The following is a 21,817-nucleotide window of genomic DNA, read 5'->3' as shown; positions in this document are numbered from 1 at the left end:
CAGCAAGATTCATAACGTCTTTCATGTATCATGCCTGAAGAAGGCATTGGGACTGTTAGTGTTGGTCTTGAACCCTCCATCAGTGATCAATAGCTCTTTGCATATGCATAGGTAGGTGTCTCATTGGTGTCAGTTTTGCATCCCGCTAGGCATGCCATAAAACTGAATGGAGGGCTGGTCTTTGTTCCCTTCTTGGCTTTGCTGGATCAGGTCATACCACAATGAAATTGAGTCATATTTGTTTTTATTTTTGTCTTGAGGTCCCAGGTCTTAGGTCTAGGGTTTTGAGTCAAAATCACTGCAAGGTCATGAGTTCAAGTTCAGTAAGTGCCCAGCAAGCCAGAAGGAGGTATGTACATATGTTTCATTGTTATTTTCATCAGCTACAGGTCATTTTATGCCTTGGATTTAAAAACCCTGTTTTTAAGTCCAAGGTCATGAGAAATTTGTAAAAATAGAGAAATTTTCAAAAGTTTGCAAAAGTGCCGGCAACAACCCTGGTTCCTTCGCCACAGTCCATCAGATGGTCAACCTGCAAAAAGAACGGAGTCAAAAGCATCAAAAAGTTAATTTCAGGACAAAAGACTCCAAAACAGTGTTAAAAAAGAATGTCAAAGTGGAAACATTATAAAGTGGGTTTTTGAGTTAAATTTTTTCAAATGTAAGCATATAAAGGTAAATTCCCTCTTTGAAGACCCTCATTGTGCATTTGGGAGCAAGAAATTACAAGGAGAGAAGCAAGAGAGCGATTTGGGCAATTTGCAGCAAATTTCGAGCTTTTGGAGGGTGCGCGACCACTCCACCAGGGTGCGCGACCACCTGGGAGGTGCGCGACCACTCCAGCGCAAAATTCCTTTGTTATTTTGGTCGGGCGCGACCACTCGAAGGGTGCGCGACCACTCAAGGGAGGGGCGCGACCACTTGTCCAGCAAGCTCAGAAACTCGTCAAAACTTCAAATTTCTTCCAAATTGCTTGCGGTTTCTTCAAGGTAGGCCTCCCAAACAACTTTTATGATGGTGCCATGGATTCAATGATTGGTTTGTGCTCATTTTATCATGCAAAAATTATCAAAAGATAGGTTAAGTGACTTGTTGTTTTGCAAGCTTATGTTAGAGTATTGTTTGCTTTTCAAGGTTAATTATTCCTTTGTTTCCCTCCATTTTTTTTCCATTATAAATTCACAAATGTTAGAATGTTGTTTTTATCAATCTCATTTGCAAAATTAATGCTAAAACCCCAGCCCAATTCCATGAAACCCTAAACCCTCCCTAAAACTCTATTCAAACCCTAAATTCTACCATGTTTCCTACCCAAACCCTACACTATGACACACAGCAAAATATATGTAAAAAACACAGCAAAATGAAAAGAAACATTTAAAAAAAAAAAAGAGATATGATGGCAAGAGGCATGCACATGAATATCATAAAAAAAAAGAGTAATGTAATTATGCATAGCCTAGTAAAAGACATGAGCAAAAAAGACATGTTGCTGTATAAAAATCAGAGGTTAGATAGCTGTGAGAAGTGTCCATGATAAAGTTTATAAATGTACCAGCTGCAATGTTGTCAAAATGAGCAGTTTACTGTGCTAGGGTTTGCACAATGACATGGTATACCTCCCTATCCCTAAACTCTGTTTTTCCTACCCTTCCCTTCATGAAAACCCTAATTCAATTGCTCATTAATCCCTTCCTAAAAATCCCTATGCAATTGATATCCCTTCCCTTCTGTCAAAGCATGTAAATGAAACCCTATTTCACCTATGACAAAAAGCATTCATGAAGCTGCCAGCATTGTCAAAGGAACTGCTGTTATGAAATATGGTTGGCAGCATTGTTAGTAGTTTTCCTAGTCCCAAACCCTAATTCATTTATCCCCTCATTTCCCTAATTCCCTTGATACAGTCCCTCTCCTTTCCATTACAAAATTGTCACAAGAACCCTTCCCCTCCCCTTGTGATCAAATAAACTAAATCACTGTTTCCCATTAGCATCCAAAAGCCATTTTAAAGGTTGAAAAAACAGAGTATGCTCATGAATGACATTAAAAGCAAAATAAAAGGAGCAGCCTGTAAAATTGATTGTGGTTGATGCTACCCCATACCCTGATACTGATGCCCTCATTCCCTCCATCATGTAAATTTTTATTGTCCTTTCCCTTGGTGATCAAAACACACATTTTCCCTAATAAAGTATTGATTTGCAAATGATGAGAGATGGAATGACATGTTTGACATTGTGTGAATATTTCCTTCAAAATTCCCTGCTGATTATATATATTTTCCCTTTCCTTATGTAAATTCCCTCCCCTAACATTTCCCTCATGATTTTTCCCCTTGAAAACAGCATACTTCTCAGCATTTTGTAGGCAGGGCAGCAGTCATCTTGGCTTATTTGTTCCACCTTGCTCAATAACATCATGTCAACCACTGAGACTAATGAGCAAGGTGATGACCGATCTTCATCCATGGAGGTTGAGACACAGCGGAGGCCTCGTAAGGGTGGCAAGGGTGGTCACCACAAGAGAGAAGAGCCCACATCCTTGGCAGAGTTGCAGGCTTGCCCATTGGCAGTGACTGGCTTTCAGTACATGTCATGCTATCAGTTTTGCGAGAGGCTTGCACAGATTCAACATCATAGGGAGCTGGCCCGGTTATTTGTTTTACACCTTCATGACGGGCAGGTCACCCTTGCAGGGGTGAATTTTGTGTTTTCTCCAGAGGCTATTTCACTGGCTACCGGGATACCCAATGTGGGTGAGGTGTGGCCAAAGCGCAAGTGGCTGGATTTTGTTTACTTTGAGCCATATGTCAGGCCAACATACATACACAACTTGTCAGGGAACTTTCCTTTCAGATTCCTCCGAGAGGAGTATGCTCCTATCATGCGGCTTATCATGCACTATTTCACATGCGAGGGGAGATTCTCACGGGTATTTGCTTGTCACATCCGCATGTTGATGCACTTCACCAGGGTGAGGATGATGAACATCCCGGCTTATCTCTTTCATGACATTCAGAGGATGGTGTCCGTGTTTCAGAGGCAGTCCCCAGCTCAGCAGCTCAGGAGCTTGTGTCATCATGGTCTCATCCAGCTGGTTGTTTCCCATCAGCTGAGTCAGCAGGGCATTTCTTGGGCAGATTTTATCTCTCGTGAGTTCTTCACACAGCCACAGCCAGAGCCAGAGGTCATTCATGAGGTGGGAGGTCCATCACACCAGCCCGAGATTATTGTTCTGAGACATGTGGTTTCTTCACCTCGGGTCACCTATCAGAGAGGTCCTAGGACCTTATTTGCAGCAGCTCGACGAGTATTTTCTCCACAGCAGGTGGAAGGGGTCTCGTCATCTTCTTCAGATCAACGAGTGTTATCTCCACACCAGGTGGAAGGGGCCTCGCATTCTTCATCAGCAGAGGCAGTACGGGAGGGCAAGCAACCCATGATTGAGGATGAGAGTGCTGGTGATACACATGATGATTTCATTGGTCGTGATGCCCGCTCTCCTCCTTCAGATTTTTATGAGATTATCAGGCAGAGAGAGGAGGAGAACCTCGTGTTGCAGCAAAAGCTCTAAATGGCTCAATGGACCATCAGTTATCTAGAACAGCGCACCAAACAATTAGAAGAAGAAAAAGAACTTGATGAGCTATGGAGGATCCGCAATGATCGAACTTTGAACCGTAGGAGGCCCGGTGACCCATTGCCTGCTGATCGGGAGTCCATGCTTATCAGTGTGAATGCACACTTGGAGAGATTGTTGGAGAAGGCAAATCGTGACAAAGCGCTGCTAGGCAACATGAAAACACACTATTGGGCAAGATTGCATGTTTGCAAGGCTAAAATGAAAATTCTCCAAAGGAAGCTGTCAGAGGCCCAGAAGAAGAAGAAAAGGACAAACCCACTCCGTATCTTGGCTGAGGCCTCCCTCACTCACCATGGTACTCATTAGCCTTCATCCAGCAGCAAAATCAACAAATTTTGAGAGTTTTGGGGCATTTTGGAAATTTTTTGGAAAATTACAAGTTTTTGCCTATGGAGTGGTCTCACCCCCCGGCGCGACCACTCGTGAGGATTGCTCGGAATTGCAAAAAGTTGACATTTTTGGAAAGGTTATGCAAAGACTAAAATTACCTATACTTGGGAGAAGCCTGATTTTGAGATTTGAGCCTCCAAAAGCTCAAAATACATCAAAATTTTGACTTTCTGCCCACTTTTTGAGTTGCAGAAAGTGACCTTGGGAGAATTGACTTTCGAGGGGTCAAATCAACTCCAAATCCAGAAATTCCATTTGGGATGGAAAGTAGACAGACCAAGCTTTCCAATGAGCCATCTTGCACCTGATTTGGACCAGTGGAACCCACTCAAAAGTTGCTGCAAAGGGGCGCGACCACTCGAGCTGAATTTGGCAGTTTTGACTTTTCAGGCCAGAAAACACTGTTTTCACCTTGGTTGATGATTTTTACTTGTAGATGATGGATGAATGTATAATTTTCATGGCACATTAATAGATTTTATCTCTCTTTACCCTTCTAGAAGCTTCCTTGATGTAAAAAGTGAATAATTAATGCATGGATGAGTTAGCTAAGTAATAGAGGCAAGTTGTTGGACTGCCTATTATCTAGTGCTTAGTTTAGAATCAGTTCAAACTGCTCCTAGGAAGCTGAGCTCGACCCCTAGAGGTGGGGAAAGGAGTTAGATGGTCTATATTATGCTCTCTCTTTCTCATTTTCATGGTTGGACTCTTGTGGGAGAAAGCTTTATTGTGTATTGTACATCTATTTCTGCAATTTAAGGAAAGGAAGGCCAGGGTTTTGCAGACATCATTGTGGATTCTTGTGGATTTGATGTGTTGATGGTGTGTTCTCTACATGTTCTTGTAAGTTTGTTTATGTATTCCACATCTCTCTTTTGCTTCTAATTGGACAGATGAAGTGGTAAAGTTTGAATTCATGCTTTGACATGCTCAGCTTTTTAGTTTGTTCAATATTTATGTTTTCTACTGTCTAGAGAGGAATCAAAATGGTTGTTTGCCCTCTTTAGCTCCTCCTCTATCATCCTTGATCATCCATCTCAGATTAAATCATCAACGCTCACTCCTACCTTGCCCCAAAGATCCCCCTGCAAAAACTGTGCTCAATCCCCGCACCCTGAATTGCACTCCCTCCAAATTGCCACCAAAAACCCCAAAAATTATTAAATCAACCCCCCTATCAATTTACTAGCCTAAAATCTTTATTCTTAATTGGTCAGCCTAATCATATTGAAAGATCTATCAAATCTGACCCGAGAGAGCCTTCTCATACCTCGTAGGGCTAGCTACGAGGTGAAATGGTTTGATGTAGCCTTGAGAGTTTGTCTATCTCAGCCTAGGTGAATTCCAAGCGCTAACAGGGACAACATTTGACAGTGACAGATGAGCTACCGCCCACGAATGGTGAGGGGCATTTGGTGTTGCAGACAATGGCTATTATTGATACCAGGGAGAGGCAGCTACGGAGCAGGACGGTCCGGGAATTCTTGGTGAGGTGGAAGAATTTACCGGATGAGGATGCCACTTGGGAGAGTGAGAAAATTTTGCAGCATCCATCACTTCAGTTGCTTGAGGACAAGCAACATTTTTCCGAGGGAGACTGTAATATTCCTAATTAGCCATGGCTAATTGGAATATTTGATTTTGCTCAATTTTGCCTTCTATAGTTATTTATAAATAAAAAGGTGAGGAAAAGGGGGACATAACTCACCTTTAGAATAAAGTCACTTCCTAGTAGCACAACGTTGTGACTTAAAGGGGAGCCAAGGGGGCCAAAGGACCATGCAGAGATGGGGCCCACACAGACACCCTGAGGGACTGCGCAGATGGAAAGGAACACGTGGCAAGAAGGGGACTGCATTGGAGGAGGTGGGCCTTGGGATTGAGAGAGGCCAACGTTATAATGGAGAGGGGAGCCTCCTCATTTTGTCATTCGATTATGTGCATTTGAGCTAGTCACTTCGACTTAGAACACGTTGGCTATTTAGCTGGTTTGCAGCACCGTTTAGTGCATCGAGTGTCTCCATTCAGAGATCTCACCCTTAGCCCCGAGGGACTTCGAGTGCCTGCTCGGGCAAGGTAGTTTTCAGCAGTCTTTTGCAGGAGTATTGATCTTTGGAGGGAGGAGGAACTGAGCATTTTGGATAACTGCGCAGTCTTGAGAGAGGGACGCAGTTCTTTTGGTGGGAGTTCCAGATTGACGGTTTTGCGGAGGATTTGAGCTGGGAGATTGAGCAGGGGATCAACCCTTGCATATTGGAGGATTTTTCCAGAGTTTCAGGTGGAGTTTTGGAGGATTCTATTCAATGGCAGCGCAAAGCCTTGAGGGACAGCGTAGATCCCCAAGGGGGTGATTTTCAGGGGTCGGCTATTTCGTAAAAGCTTCCTGGGTTTCTTGAGTAGAGTCTGATTCCAGAGTTTTAGCATTTTCTGAGGAAGGGAACAGCCCCAAATCCTCATTTGATTTCCAACAGTAGCAATAGCACAGTAGTTCTCCAACAGCTTGGACGCAGTTCAGAGAGATGCCATTCCTTTGCTATTTTGAGTGTATTTCTTCACTTGCCTTGTGCAAGTCGAGGTGCTACCTGTCTGATCACCTCTTGTACTCTTTCTATTACTCAGTACAATAAAATGGCTTAGCATTTCTCTCTGCATTACTTGAGTATCTGCTTATATTTCATGTTCACATTATTATATGTTGTACCATTGTTATTTTTATCACTTTGAGTTTCCCGGTCACTATATCATTTGGACGTGTTTGGTTGGAGTTTGCTTGGGTTTGGGGGATATCCCGGAAACAGGATATTACAACTTCAGGGAAAAGATGGGGATGGTGAAGAACCCGTTTTAGTAGTAGAAATGGGAGTGATAACTGCAAGGATGCAGAGGGAGATGCAGTGCGGATGCAGTGTTGGGAGAAAGGACCAGCAACAACACGGATGGAGAGGGAGTTGTCGTACGGATGCAGCAGTGGTAGTGGCAAGGCCATAGGTAGCAGTACAGGATGCAGTAGTGCAAAGGATGTTGGGCAGCAGGCCTAGCATCAGCACAGAGACCGATGTCGGATGATCAGGGTGATACTCAATGAGGAGTATTGCTAGAGCACAGTCCTCGCTAAGAAGGAGTGTTGATTTGGGGTAACATCGGATGTGCTCTAGCCACAAAAATTGGTGGAGAGGCTAAGGCACATGAGATCTCCAATACCTAGAAAGGGTTTGGGCAGATTCTAAATAGTTTGGGAGATATTAAAATAATTAATATTTTTAATGGACTCCCCAAGTCTAAACTTAGGGAAATTAAAATATTAATGTGTATTAATATAAAACTGTGTTAGAATGGTCCAAAAGTCATGGATCAAGCCAAATCTAATCTTAGTTGTTGATTAGGGACTTAATCTTGGCTGTTGATTTGTCAATGAAAAAAGTGTAAGAGGAGGCTTGAGGGTCACTTGGAGAATAGACTGAGGGAGACCAGTTAGTTCAAATTGAACCAATGGTCTGGTGAGCAGTCAGGAGGCAGCAAGTACAGAGCAGAGAGGGGGGATCAACCACTAGAGATCAACGCTGAGGTAGGAGAGACAGACGCAGGGCTTTTCAGGTAGACGTAGAGGCAGCAAAAGACTGTGCAGTCACTTGTTGGGCCTGCGTGGTTGACACAGAGAGGCCCAGGGCTGACATAGTCAAGCAGGGGCTGACGTAGAGGGTTTGAGAGCCACGCAGAGGTTAGCCGAGTTGACACTGGGATTGGGAGAAGTGCTGGAAAATTATTTCTCTCCGTGGGTAAGCCAGTTTGGTACCCTATTGTACCAAAGAATTGCTGAATAATAAAATCCTCCCTTGTTGCACTGGTTTTCCCACATTGGGTTTTTGCAGGGACTGTTGTGCAAAATATCTGTGTCAAATTTCAATGTGTTAATGCTTGTGGATATGTTTGTTTTTGTATTACGGTGTGACATCTGCAGCAGTATTTATTTTAATGTTTATTGAAGTAATTTCATAAATAACTTATTATGGAATAAGTGGGAAAAATAAATCAGTTGCTGCAGTGATAGAATTTGCACATGGTATCAGAGGAAGTAATCAGAGATAGAAAGGGAAAATCAGATATGGGTCGAGACCATGATGCACAGGCATCCACGTCAGGGGACTCACACAGATTTTCAGAAGATTGCACAAGAGAAAGATATTTCGATTTCTCTATGTTGGCTTCACATAGACTTGCCATTCCTCTGAGACACTGTTTAGGGCCAAACACACAAGCTCTGTAGGATGAGGTGCCTCTCCAATTGCTGAAAGTTGATCCCAGATTTCTTGAATTCTGGTGAGGAAGGGATCTATGCCTTCACCCTTTTGCATCTTGATGTTTCTCAACTTCTCTTGCAGGAACATCTTCCGCTGCTCAAAAGGATTCTGATATAGTTGAGCGAGAGCATCCCACATTTCTTGGTCGTATTCTTGGCTGATATATGTGAGACTCTATGATCCTAGACTCGATCCATGATCCTCTACTTCGCCTTTTCCATCTATTTCCTATATTCCTTCAGCAGATTTGCATCGTTCAGGACTGCCACAACATTATCTGTATAGGTCTTCAGGCCAAATTCATCTTGCAAGAAGGACATCCTAGCCTTTTAGATGACATAGTTGGAGGCACCCTCCAACCTATCCTGATCTCTAAGCCCAACTGTGGAAATCTCGATAACTTGAATGAGAAACTACCTCTTTCACTTGCTTGGCTGTTGAATCTACTATTTGCCTCCCTTCTAGAGTGAAACAATCTACTTGCAGCTACTGCTGATTGCAATTGGAAATTTGGATCTCTAGGCTAGAAACCCTCTGAGAGAAATTTCCCTCTGTGTGTGCACTTTCTCTTCCACCTGGCATTGATTGTTATTAATTAGCAGTTTATTGCTACGACAACAATGAATTAATCATACTACAATCTTCACAAATTAAAATATTGTGAAAGGTAAATTGGAAAGTAAGAAAATACTGGCACACACACAAAATTATTACACCGTTATTTTGGACTAAAGTCCCCTAAAATACCCAACTTGGGAAAATCGGTGCAACAACTGAGGGTTTTTATTATTAAGCAGTAGTGAGAAAAAACTGAGTGCAACTGGATGCCCAAATTGACAATCCACTACAGGGAAAGTGGCCACAAAAATTAGTGAGACAAATTTTGCCTCGCCCGACACGGATCCAACTCCAAAACTGGCACCATATGGGCTCTACGAAATCCCTTTGTTACCCTCCGTGTCAAATATGCACAAGCACTTATACGCTATGCCTGGAACTGCAATTGATCAAGCCCTCCGCCCAATTCATCCTCTAGGAATGACTTGCTGGCCTCTTCTTGAAATTCTCTCGGCCTCCAACAACTCAATCGACCCTCTGTCTGGACGAATTGAACTTTGCCTCTGAAGCTTCTGCGCCAACACTGGCAGTCTCACTGAGGAAACTCAGCCTTCCTGTAGCTAACTCTCCAGAATTGGAAGACTTCCTTGAGACTCACTGTCTCTGCGCCTCTCTGTCTCTACCCCACTTCTCGGGCTCAAACTCTTCTGGCAAAATGTTGCTGCTGTCTGGAAAAGTTGAATTGCCCAAGGAAATCAATCTCAAGTATGTTCCTCCATCTACCTGTCGACTTCTTCTTATAATCTCACTGTGGGTCTCCAACGACCAAGATTAAAACTTAATGAATGGCTGAGATTATTTCTTGGTCTATCTGTGTGAGTTTCTAGAAAAATCTCACCTTCCTTAATTAATCCCTGTTAATCAATCATTTTTCCTAAGTTAGACTTAGGAAAATTTTAATTACTCATTAATTAACTTAATTAAGGAAGTTTAGGTGGATTTTTTTTAAACCTTTTCTGGGTTATGGAGTCCTAGTGTTTCTTAGCCTCTCCAACAACTGTCGAGACTAGAACACTATCCGATGCTACAAAAACTAACAGGTTGGCCTTTCACTGTGTTTGTAATAATTTTTCGCTTTCAATTCATACTAAGAGGAGGAGGAGGTCGACTTCTCCATTCACGGTCATTGATGCACATCGCTGGTCCAAATGAGTTCTAATTGTTGAAGAAAACCAAGTTAAGTTGCCCGTGCTTGAGTTGAATTGAAAAATCTCCAAGATGTCACGTGATAAAAATATCTCTGAGCATAATTATAGCCAATTCAACTTGGCTAAAAGCATCTTTGAGTATTTTGAGAGAATTCAACTCATGATAAAATTATCCTTGGGTAAATTTCGCAGTTTCAAACTAGGTTGTTTTCCTCCTCAAATAAATTTAGTAATTTCAATTTGGCATAATTTTCCTCAAACCATCTTTAGTAAATTCGACTTGGTATATGTTGATTTGGGGTTAGCATCGGATGTGCTCTAGCCTTGAAAATTGGTGGAGAGGCTAAAGCACATGAGATCTCCAAGACCCAGAAATGGTTTGGGCAGATTCTAACCGGTTTGGGAGATATTAAAATAATTAATATTTTTAATGGAGTTCCTAAGTCTAAACTCAGGAAAAATAAAATATTAATGGGTATTAATATAAAACTAGGTTAGATGGTTCCAAAAGTCATGGATCAAGCCAAATCTAATCTTAGCCGTTGATTAGAGATTTAATCTCGACCATTGAAGGACCAACAGGAAAAGTATAACAAGAGGCTTGAGGGTCAGTTAGAGAACACACTGAGTGAGACCAGAGAGTTCGATTTCTGGAGCGGGGTTAGTTGAGATTCGAACTAGTGGTCTGGAGAGCAGCAAGAGGCAACAAGTACCGAATAGAGAGTCGGGAACAACACCAGGGGAACAACGTAGAGGTTGGAGAGGCAGATGCAGAGCCTCTTAGGTAGACGCAGAGGCAGCAGACTACGCAGTGATTGGAGGGCCTGTGTGGGTGATGTAGAGAAGCCCAGTGTTGATGCAAAGAGGCAGGGGATGACGCAGAGGGTTTGGGAGCTATGTAGAGGTCAGCTAGGCTGATGTTGAGACTGAGAGAAGTGCTGAAGAATTTTCTCTCTGTTGGCTAAGCTAGTTTGGCACTCGGATGTACTGAAGAATTACTGAATAATAAAATCCTCCCTTGCTGCACCGGTTTTCCCACATTGGGTTTTTCCGGGGACTGATTGTCCAAAATATTTGTGTCGATGTGTTAATTCATGTGCATGTGTTTGTTTCTGTATTATGATGTGATATCTGCAGCAGAATTTATTTTAATGTTTATTGAAGGATTTTCATAAATAACTTATTGGGAAATAAGTAGGTAAAATAAATCAGTTGTTGCAGTGATAGAATTTTCACAGTATAAATTTTAGAGGATCAAATTAATGTGCTTTTTAGTTGAGGGAAAAAATCATTAAAATAAGGAGTAGAAATAGGAAAAGGGGAGGGAAATGTGGAGAGGAATTAAGAGGACAGATAGGAGGGAAAATTGGAAGGAAAGAGTGAATGGTGGAGGGGAACTAGGAGTAGGAATAGGAGATAAAAAGGGAGTCCAAGTAGGAGAGAAATGAATAGAGGGAAACCATTAGGAGAGAAAATATGATGCGAGAGAAAAATAAAATAGCCTTTATTTCCATGTTAAACTCATGCACTTTGCCACCTCATTGATGACTCATCTGAAATCTTGCCACTTGTCCATTCCATCTACTGCCATGTGTCAACCCCTTAGACTGTCACATCATCCTGCTATAAATAGACATGCCAAAAATAATAGTGCCCCCGAAAAAAACAAACAAGTAGGAAATGCCCCAAATAAATGGGGGGCCTTGCCATATATAGTATGTCTAAAAATAAGCATTGCTAAAAATAGAAATCTGATTTCATGTCTACAATATTACATTGATTAGACTTTAGAATCTAACAGGGAACCCAAATTCACAATCAGCATTGCCATGCCAAGACTGCAAAAAATATAAATTCCTTAGAATTGGCTGAATCCATCATCATCGGACTCAAAACTTAGTGGGGAGTCCAAATGTGTGTTAAATTGGCAACTAGGGCCAAACTTCATGTGGGTCATCTTATTCATGGTTAATAATATTTTTACTAGATTCCTCTTGTCAAGAGGTGTAGGATTGATCTAAAGATCATCCGGTTTCAATAAGTATTTATGGAGATATGAATTTATTTTGATTATGGAATTATTGTCAAACCGACCTACAACACATGTAGGCTCAAAAGCCCAACAATCACATCTATTCAATCATCATCAGTTGTGTATAAATACAAGAGGAATTTTCCTCATTTGCAGTCACTCATCTCATCACATCTCTCTCTCTCTCTCTCTTGCGCAGAAAAGAGGGTCTCCTCTACTGTGCAGAAAAGAGTCTCTCTCTCACACATGTGGAAGGAAGCTGCTGAAACTGAAGCTGCAACTGCAGATCCAAATTTTGACTAGTGTGGACCATCAAACCTCCTCTTCTAAACTACGTTGTAGGTTCATCTGAACCTCCTCTGAACGCTGCAACTTTTGGTGGTGGAATCAATTCGATCCGACGGTTTGTTTGCGAGATATCGACTGCCCTAGTTTGAAGGAAGCTGCTGAAACTGAAGCTGCAACTGCAAATCCAAAGTTTGATTAGCGTGGACCATCAAACCTCCTCTTCTGAACTGCGCTGTAGGTTCATCTGAACCTCCTTTGAAGGCTGCAACTTTTGGTGGTGGAATCAAGTTGATCTGACAGTCGGTTTGAGAGATATCGATTGCCCTAGTTTGAAGGAAGCTGCTGAAACTGAAACTACAACTGTAGATCCAAAGTTTGACCAGCGTGGACCATCAAACCTCCTCTTCTAAATTGCGATGTTGGTTCATCTGAACCTCCTCTGAAGGTTGCAACTTTTGGTGGTGGAATCAAGCCGATCCAATGGTCGGTTTGTGAGATATCGACTGTCCTAGTTTTGATGATGAAACCCCTAATGCTGTTGCTGCTGATCTAGGGTTTGATACTGTTGATATAAATCAGATTTATTGTACTATTTCTCTCTGTTGAATTATTGAAGATAAAAGAAGATTTGATCAAAGGGTTTCCCCACACATTGTGGGGTTTGTCCCTGGCTAGCCGCCACATCTTGTGTCTCTTGTCTTGGCTTCTTTTCTGTTGATCGTTTAATGTTCTATCTGCACTTTACTTTATGTACATGTGATTGCTAATCTGTGGAATATAATAAGAAAAAGAAGTAAGCTGTTATAAGCATAGAACATACCATAACTTAACATGGTATCAGAGCCGAGGTGAAGACAAATCCTGAGCAAGAGCAAGAGCAATCACCGAAGAGAAGATAGGCAAGACTATCCTAGAAGAACAAGGAGTGTTGGACCATGTGAGAGGCAATATTGTTGAGCCTCCATCAAATGCATCCGCTACTGCCAGGTACAAATGGAAAACCGGAGAAGTCAAAACAAAGAAGATCATCCGGGACTCTATCGACAAGCACTTGGTGGCCTACATCTCTGACCTAAACACCTCCAAGGAAATTTACGATAGACTGGTGAGTTTATTTAAAGTTAATGATGCAAATCAAGTTTTGTTTCTTAGAAATAAGCTGAGGGAAATCAAGAAGGGTAAAGATGAGAGTATGCAAGCATACTTCTTAAGAATCCCCGAGATCAAGAACGATCTCCTATCTATTAGGGAGACTATTATTGATAGGGAAATGACACTCACGACTCTTGGAGGATTACCATCCGAATGGTACATGTTCAGGACTACTCTTTTGAACAATCATGTAATTCCTGGTTTCAAGGAATTAATGGCTAGATGCATTCTAGAAGAAACAAGGGTAGAAGAGCAAGAAATGCCCTTGCCTAAAGGTCCTCCTATTGCCTTTTCTTCTCATGCTAAGAAAAGAAATAATTTCGAGTAGAAAAAAAAGGTGTATGTTCGAGATGTGCCGAAGGAAAGCTCAAAAGGGGACCATTCCCCTCAAGCCTAAGCAAGACCTCCGATATATTACAGTTGGTTCACTCAAGCATACCTGAGGTTGGCATTAAGAGGGAGACTACTACACCACATACTCCAGAGCAGAATGGTGTGGCACCGTACGATTGTGGAAGCTATCTCTATGGGTAGATGATGTAACAATGCCTGATGTGGAAGAACCGATGGATCTTATTTATCCACCTGAGCCTTCCTCTTCTAGGAAGAGGCCTTCATGGCTTGGGGGGATACTTGATGATGCTGAAAGACATGTTGCACCCCGAGGAACCTTCTGTGAAAGTAAGAAACCCAACAGGTATCAGGGATACCTGACCAGTATGAGCACAATCATACAAAATGAGCCTTTATCATTCTCAGATGCCGTCAAGCATCAAGTATGGAAGGATGCTATGACCATTATGGAGAATGATGTCTGGGAAGTAGTTCCTAGACCCCTGGACAAGACAATTGTTACTTCAAAATGGCTTTACAAGATAAAGCTGCAACAGATGGAAGTACGAAATAGTATAAGGATTGTTTTGTTGCTCGTGGTTTCTCCTAGAAGAAAGGTATAGATTATGATGTGATATTTGCACCTATTGCTAGATATATGACCATCCGCTTGATCATAGCCCTTGTGGCTTCACAAGGATGGAACCTACATCAGATGGATGTCAAGACCGCGTTCTTGCATGATTAGAACAAAGAAGAGGTCTATGTGGAGCAACCCGAAGGATTTGAGATTTATGATTGAAAATCTCATGTATGTAGGTTGAAGAAGGGTCTCTATGGGCTGAAGCAAGCACCCCGAGCATGGTATGAGAGGATCGATAGCTACTTGATGAAGTTGGGATTCACTAGGAGTGAAGCCGATCCTAACCTTTACTTTAAGGTTGAAGATGAGAAGCCTCTCATACTGGTGTTGTATATGGATGACCTATTTCTAACAGGTGCATAACCTCTCATTCACAAATGTAAGAGGGAGTTGGCTTCTAAATTTGAAATGAAGAACCAAGGACTTGAAGTGTGGCAGAAGCCAAGGGAAATTTTCTTATCTCAAGGAAAATATGTGGTGAAGATTCTGAAAATATTTGGTATGGTGGATTGCAAGCCTGTGACTACCTCGACGATCTTAACTTTCAGAAGTTATATGGTAGTGATGTCGGACCAGATTTTGGAAATGCCTCTGAGTTTCAAAAACTCATTCGTGTTGATGTTCTTGGTGAACCTCCGTCCAAACATATGTTTTGCAGTTAGCATTGTGAGCTCATATTTGGTTGAGCCTCACTAGATTAGTGCCAAGAATCTTCTGAGATGTCTTCAGGACACAATCTCTCATGGATTGAGATACACTGCTAAAAATATGAAACTGCATGATTATTCGAATGCTGATTAGGCAGGTAGTGTGGAGGATCACTGCAACACTTTTTAGTGTTGTTTCTCTTTGGATTCTGCTTCGATATAATGGATGAGCAGGAAGCAGAAGTCGGTTGCCATAAGCACCACTGGGACCAGATACATATCTACGAGTATGATCTTGTATGAAGCTGCCTGGTTGGGGAAGCTCTTCAGTGAGTTGTTTGAACACATACCACTGTGATTCTTTGTAACAACCAGAGGTGGGATTTGATTATTGAGGAATCCCGTATTCGTCGATTGCTCCAGCAGATAGACATCATCTGGGATATGGTAAGTTGATGAGCAAGGAGGCTATATCGCATTAAGATGATGTACAGGTCGATACACCTTGTCAAAGCCTTAAGGAAAGATCTAATCTGTGATTTTCCCAAACGACTTGGAGTCGTCAAGAAACCCTTGTACAAGGGTCCTGCATGTTGCATACATTGAGCTCTGGGAGTTCTGAGGGCTTACAGTTCTTACTGGAGCAACATACGACCATAGGGTGACTCACCCTCCTCTGGTGGTGCGCGTTGGAACAAGATGATTCGCTCTCTTGTGGGACAAGATGATTCGCTCTCTTGTGGAACAGGATGATTCGCTCTCCTGTGTAGCAGGATGATTAGTTCTCATGTGAGGCCTGGGTTGTGTGTTCTCCATGGCGATTGTAGCAGGATTGATGTGTTCTCATGTGAGGATGGGATTGATTAAGTTCCCCTGTCGAGGCATCCTACCCATGCAGTCTGGTACTCATGGGAAGTACCTCTCATCTGAGCAATGAGCACGGAAATGAAGTTAGGGACCATAGTAGTACCGATGGATGCATCGTTGTATCTACCGTACTCCCTACGCTAGGACGACCTCCATTGATTTGGGATCAATGATATTGGTCTGGGACCAGTGGTAGGAGTTGTACCATACTATGACGCTGACTTCGGGTTAGTTGAGACTAGTCTGGGACCAGTGGTACATACTCTGAGACTGACTTCGTGTTAGTGCAGTACTGGTCTGGGACCAGTGAGAGTGGTACATACTATGATGTTGACTTCAGGTCGGTTGAGACTGGTCTGGGACCAGTGGTACACTCTCTGAGACCGCGACACTGGTCTGGGACCAGTAGTAGGAGTGGTACCTACTATGAAGCTGACTTCGGGTCGGTTGAGACTGGTCTGGGACCAGTGGTACGCACTCTAAGACTGACTTTGAGTCAGTGGAGGATGATACTGGTCTGGGACCAGTGGAGTTGTACTCACTATGATGCTGACTTCGGGTTGGTTGAGACTGGTCTGGGACCAGTGGTACATACTCAAAGACTGACTTTGAGTCAATATGATACATCCTCGATCATTTCTTCTTCTTCATAATTCGGACAAAATCAGAGCAGAACAGAACAAAGCAGAACATAGCAGAACAATACATATCAGTACAGGGCAGAACAAGACAAAGCAGAACAAGCAGAATAGAACAGAGCAGGACAAGGGTCAGGCTGTACAGGGCAGTGCATTTGATGGATGAATAGTAGCGACCGACAAACAGATTGCAGATGAAGTTCTCCCTAGTTGAGAGGGAGTGTTAAATTGGCAACTAGGGCCAAACTTCATGTTGGTCATCTTATTCATGGCTAATAATATTTTTATTAGATTCCTCTTGTCGAGAGGTGTAGGATTGATCTAAAGATCATCCGTTTCCAATAAGTATTTATGGAGATATGGATTTATTTTGATTATGGAATTATTATCAAGCCGACCTACAACTCATGTAGGCTCAGAAGCCCAGCAGTCGCATGTATTCAAACATCATCAGTTGTGTATAAATACAAGAGGACTTTTCCTCACTTGCACTCACTCATCTCATCACATCTCTCTCTCTCTCCTGCGCATAAAAGAGGATCTTCTCTACTGCGCAGAAAAGAGTCTCTCTCACACATGTGGAAGGAAGCTGCTGAAACTGACGTTGCAACTGCAGATCCAAAGTTTGACCAGTGTGGACCATCAAACCTCCTCTTCTGAACTAGCTATAGGTTCATCTGAACCTCCTCTAAAGGCTGCAACTTGTGGTGGTGGAATCAAGTCGATCCGACGGTCTATCTGCGAGATATCGACCGCCCTAGTTTGAAGGAAGCTGCTGAAACTGAAGCTGCAACTGCAGATCCAAAGTTTGATCAGCGTGGACCATCAAACCTCCTCTTTTGAACTGTGCTGTAAGTTCATCTAAACCTCCTTTGAAGGCTGCAACTTTCGGTGGTGGAATCAAGTTGATCCGATGGTCGGTTTGCGAGATATCGACTGCCCTAGTTTGAAGGAAGTTGCTGAAACTGAAGCTGCAACTACAGATCCAAAGTTTGACCAACGTGGACCATCAAACCTCCTCTTCTGCTTTGCGTTGTAGGTTCATCTGAACCTCCTCTGAAGGCTGCAACTTTTGGTGGTGGAATCAAGCCGATCCGACGGTCGGTTTGTGAGATATCGACTGCCCTAGTTTTGATGATGAAGCCGCTAATGCTGATGTTGTTGCTCTAGGGTTTGCTACTACTGATATAAATCAGATTTATTGTACTATTTCTCTCTGCTGAATTATTGAAGATAAAAGAAGATTTGATCAAAGGGTTTCCCCACACATTATGGGGTTTGTCCCTGGCTAGCCGCCACATCTTGTGTCTCTTGTCTTGGCTTGTTTTCGGTCGATCGTTTAATGTTCTATCTGCACTTTACTTTATGTACATGTGATTGCTAATCTGTTGAATATAATAAGAAAAGGAAGTAAATTGTTATAAGCATAGAACATACCATAACTTAACAATGTGTAATCAGAACTGACATGTGACCATTGCTAAAAATAGGAAGTGCTTGGAATCTCATGAAATCTTACTCATTGGATTCGTCTTTTAGTAAGGAATCCAAATCCATGATCAGAATCAACATGCAAATACTGCTAAAAATAGAAAATGCTTGCATGTTGCCCGTAAGTAGCTCACTGGACTCAAAATCTTGCAATAATTCTAAATATGTCATTATCTTTGACATGTGAATCTTCGCATGAAACTTGCTAAAAATAGTAAGTGCCATGCATGTCACCCGAAAAAGCCTCACTAGATCTTGAGTTTGTAAGGACTCCGAATACATGATCAGTACTGTTGTACCATTCCTGGAACTCCGTCTCCTACAAAGCAGGGAACTTACTAAAAATAACAACTCCCTCCAATTTGTATAAAATTGTCTAAATTACCACTAAATCAATCATGCAACTAGTCTCCTTGGGAACCAACCCCTAGCTTGTATTTGCATCTGTCTCTGAACCTTCAGCCTGATGAAATGTGTTGGTCTTTAACTCTCTAAAATTTGCAAGGGGCCAATTTAGCGGTTAACAATTCCATAATGCCAAGATATGATCCCCATGCTAAATGACCAAACAAGTGTAGGGGTGTTTCCACACAATACCCATCTCTGATCATACATTACCAATGTTTAACCAAAATGAGGGCTAAATCATCATAAAATAGTAAATACTATGTTATAGGTGGAGTGCTCTCTCCAAGTTATCAGCAAATATACCACACATGAAACCATAACACTAAAAGATTGCATGTGACCAAGGATTTTCCACAACATGATTTGTCAGATATGACAAACAATCCAAAATTGAGAGCAATGAATCTCCTTCAAACTAAGCACTGAACCAATACAAATGGACCAACCGACACAACCATCTCCAAGCTAGTCACTAGTGGGGAAGTCACAAGGATCAACTAAATGTGTAAACGAATGACTTCCATTAAGAGTCCTCAACACCCATCCGGAGGTGGTCAATAGATAAACTATTACAAGGGAAGCAATTCTATAAAATTCGGCACCAAAATGTTCCCCTAGTCTATCAAATGCTCCATCAGCTTCATCCTGAAACCTCTGACACGTGTGATGAAAATCAGAAGGGTGTGATAGAAGTGACAATTGTCGTGATGAAAATCACTAGTTTAAGGCCCCATACAATGTATAACAAAGGGTAACACTGTCCTTGAGTCCTCTCAGTCACCTGTGCACATTTTCTTAAGTTGAGAGGCGAGCAGCAAAAGCATGCAGGAAAATGTGCTAGTTTCAGAGGGTTTCCGATGCTTTTATAGGTCAGCCTAAGTTTAACTCACCTGAGAGTTGAAACTGTTTGTTTGAAGGCCAAGAATAGGAAAACTTGGGGACTTGCAAGCCTGATAACATTGATTTAAACACATGATAATTATAATTACATGGGTCAGAATTCTGTGGGTGTTGTTTCCTTTTTGTTTTTGCACTGGATCATGTATGAGAACATGTTTTCTTAAAGATAACCGGATGTATGTTTTTAAAATTTCTGAAATGTTGCATCGTGTGGTTTTGGAATTGGACTCTTGTGATTTTATTAACTCTATATACAATACTCAGGGCTTGAAGTTGTTCTTGCAAATGGCACTGTGGTTGATATGCTTGGAACCTTGAGAAAAGACAATACGGGATATGATTTGAAGCAGTTATTCATTGGTATGTTATTATTTTCAGTACACTACAAGGTACACCATTCAATATGCTTCAAGAGAGTGCTTTACATTTAAGAATGATTTGAAATTGCTTTCTAATCAAGTCAGGGTCATCCTAACAACACTGAACCAATTTTTTTATTATGCTGTTTTCCATAAAACTTTACAGGAAGTGAAGGCACCCTTGGCATAGTCACAAAGGTTTCAATTCTTGTACCACCAAGGCTTTCATCAATAAATCTTGCCTTTCTTGCATGTGGAGATTACTTGAGCTGCAAGGTGGGTTGATGTTTCAACTTCATTGCTGTTCCTTTATTTTCCCTCTAACTTATGTTTTACTCTTATTATTTATGAATATTGTGGTGATCTGTTGCTACTCTAAGAGAAGTAGATGGTTTTACCACTCAAATCCACACCAAGGGTGCCTAAGTCCAAAGTCACTAAACCTAAACACAATTTGGAGGGGTCACACTGAAAATTCGGAAACCCCGAATCCTACTACAGCAACTGATAATGTTTCTTCTATTTGTTAAATTAATCAACCAAATTATTTGCAGTTTCCTACGGAAAATATCGAAACATATACATTGCAGCCTTCACAAAATAAATATTGCGGAAGAAATAAAAACACTGGAAGAATAGATGCACACACACAATAAAACACTGTTATTTTTGGACCAATGTCCCCGAAAAAACCCAACTTGGGAAAATCGGTGCAGCAGCTGAGGGTTTTATTATTATGCAGTAGTAAATCTGAGTACAAATCTATGGAAGCTCAAATCTAGCTTTCCATACAGAGAAAATGACTGACAAAAGTCTAGTGAGAAAAATCTCACTTCCACCGGTGATCTGACACTGACCTTAGCTCAAGATAAGCTGCTTCTTGCTGCCTTTGTGTCACACTACGCAGATTTGCATCAGCCTTGCTTGGACCAGCGTCTCTCTCACTCTGTTGATCAGCTCCCATTCCGGCCCCTACCACTGAATCTTGACTACTCCTCAATAAAATGCGGATCTCCCTCTAAAGATCTCTGTTGCCTCTCTGCACTGCATCAGTCTCTCTGTGGAGTACACCGTCTCTTTGTTATGCACTCATCGGACTGGAAAAACTTCCTTCCGACCTTACTATCCTTGCCCTCTCTCACTGCTTTGAAACTACTGAATCACCTTCGACAACACACAACTGCTACTCTGGAGTTTTATTTCCTAGCAATATCAAATTCCTTGTGGCTTCAAGTGTGTTCTCCAACCCCCATCAAATTTCTTCTTATAATCTCTCGTTGAGGCTTCAACGGCCAAGATTAAAACATAATCGATGGCTAAAATTAACTAGAAATCGATCCATGTCTTCTTCTAGAAGATTCTCACCATGACTTAATTAATACCCTTTAATTAATCAGTTTTCCTAAGTTTAGACTTAGGCACCATTAAAAAAAGATTAATTATTTTAATTAAGTCGTCTCTAGGTGGAATTTCCAGAAATGATTTATGGGTTTTGGAGAATACATGTATTCTAGCCTCTCCACAAAGTTTTGTGGCTAGAACACATCTGATGCTACAAAAATCAACACACACAATATCTTTTTTGTTAACCATGGCGAATCAATAATGTTAGCGCAAAATATAGCCTGCCTCTAAGGAGAGAAGCCTATGGGACAATTGCTAGACTAAGTGACAACAATGGGATGATGACCCACTCTTACCATAGTCAATGTCCCTTGCTCTTTACGGACTTTCACCAATGGGAGGAGTCCGGTGGGAAGGTAATGACTTGGGATAAATAGATTAATGATTAGGTATGACGTGATTCCACAAATCCCATTCAAGGAGAGACACAACAATGGCTCAATTCTTCAAAGAAACTAAAACACTCTCCAAGAAAAGCCTTACGTTGTGTTGACCACTACTGGTCAACTACCCATGCAGTACACCCCCATTTTCTTTGCAAAAAGGGGCAGCACCT

At 41.8% G+C, this 21,817-nt stretch overlaps 1 protein-coding gene across 3 annotated transcripts in view; it reads left to right on the top strand.

Annotated features, from left to right (window-relative positions):
• Positions 1 to 21,817, top strand: part of LOC149188053 (D-2-hydroxyglutarate dehydrogenase, mitochondrial-like) — a 455,451-nt gene that overhangs the window by 250,780 nt on the left and 182,854 nt on the right. For all 3 annotated transcript variants that reach the window (XM_089411557.1, XM_089411558.1, XM_089411556.1), the window contains 2 exons: positions 19,763 to 19,858; positions 20,024 to 20,133. In XM_089411557.1, coding sequence (XP_089267683.1) covers positions 19,763 to 19,858; positions 20,024 to 20,133 — 206 coding nt within the window. The remainder of the gene's footprint in view (positions 1 to 19,762; positions 19,859 to 20,023; positions 20,134 to 21,817) is intronic.

Source organism: Pinus tabuliformis, chromosome 3_1 (assembly GCF_031772625.1).
Source record: "Pinus tabuliformis cultivar Carrire ecotype Pingquan chromosome 3_1, CPIR1, whole genome shotgun sequence".
Classification (NCBI taxonomy): domain Eukaryota; kingdom Viridiplantae; phylum Streptophyta; class Pinopsida; order Pinales; family Pinaceae; genus Pinus; species Pinus tabuliformis.
This window is presented reverse-complemented; position numbering and strand designations above follow the sequence as displayed.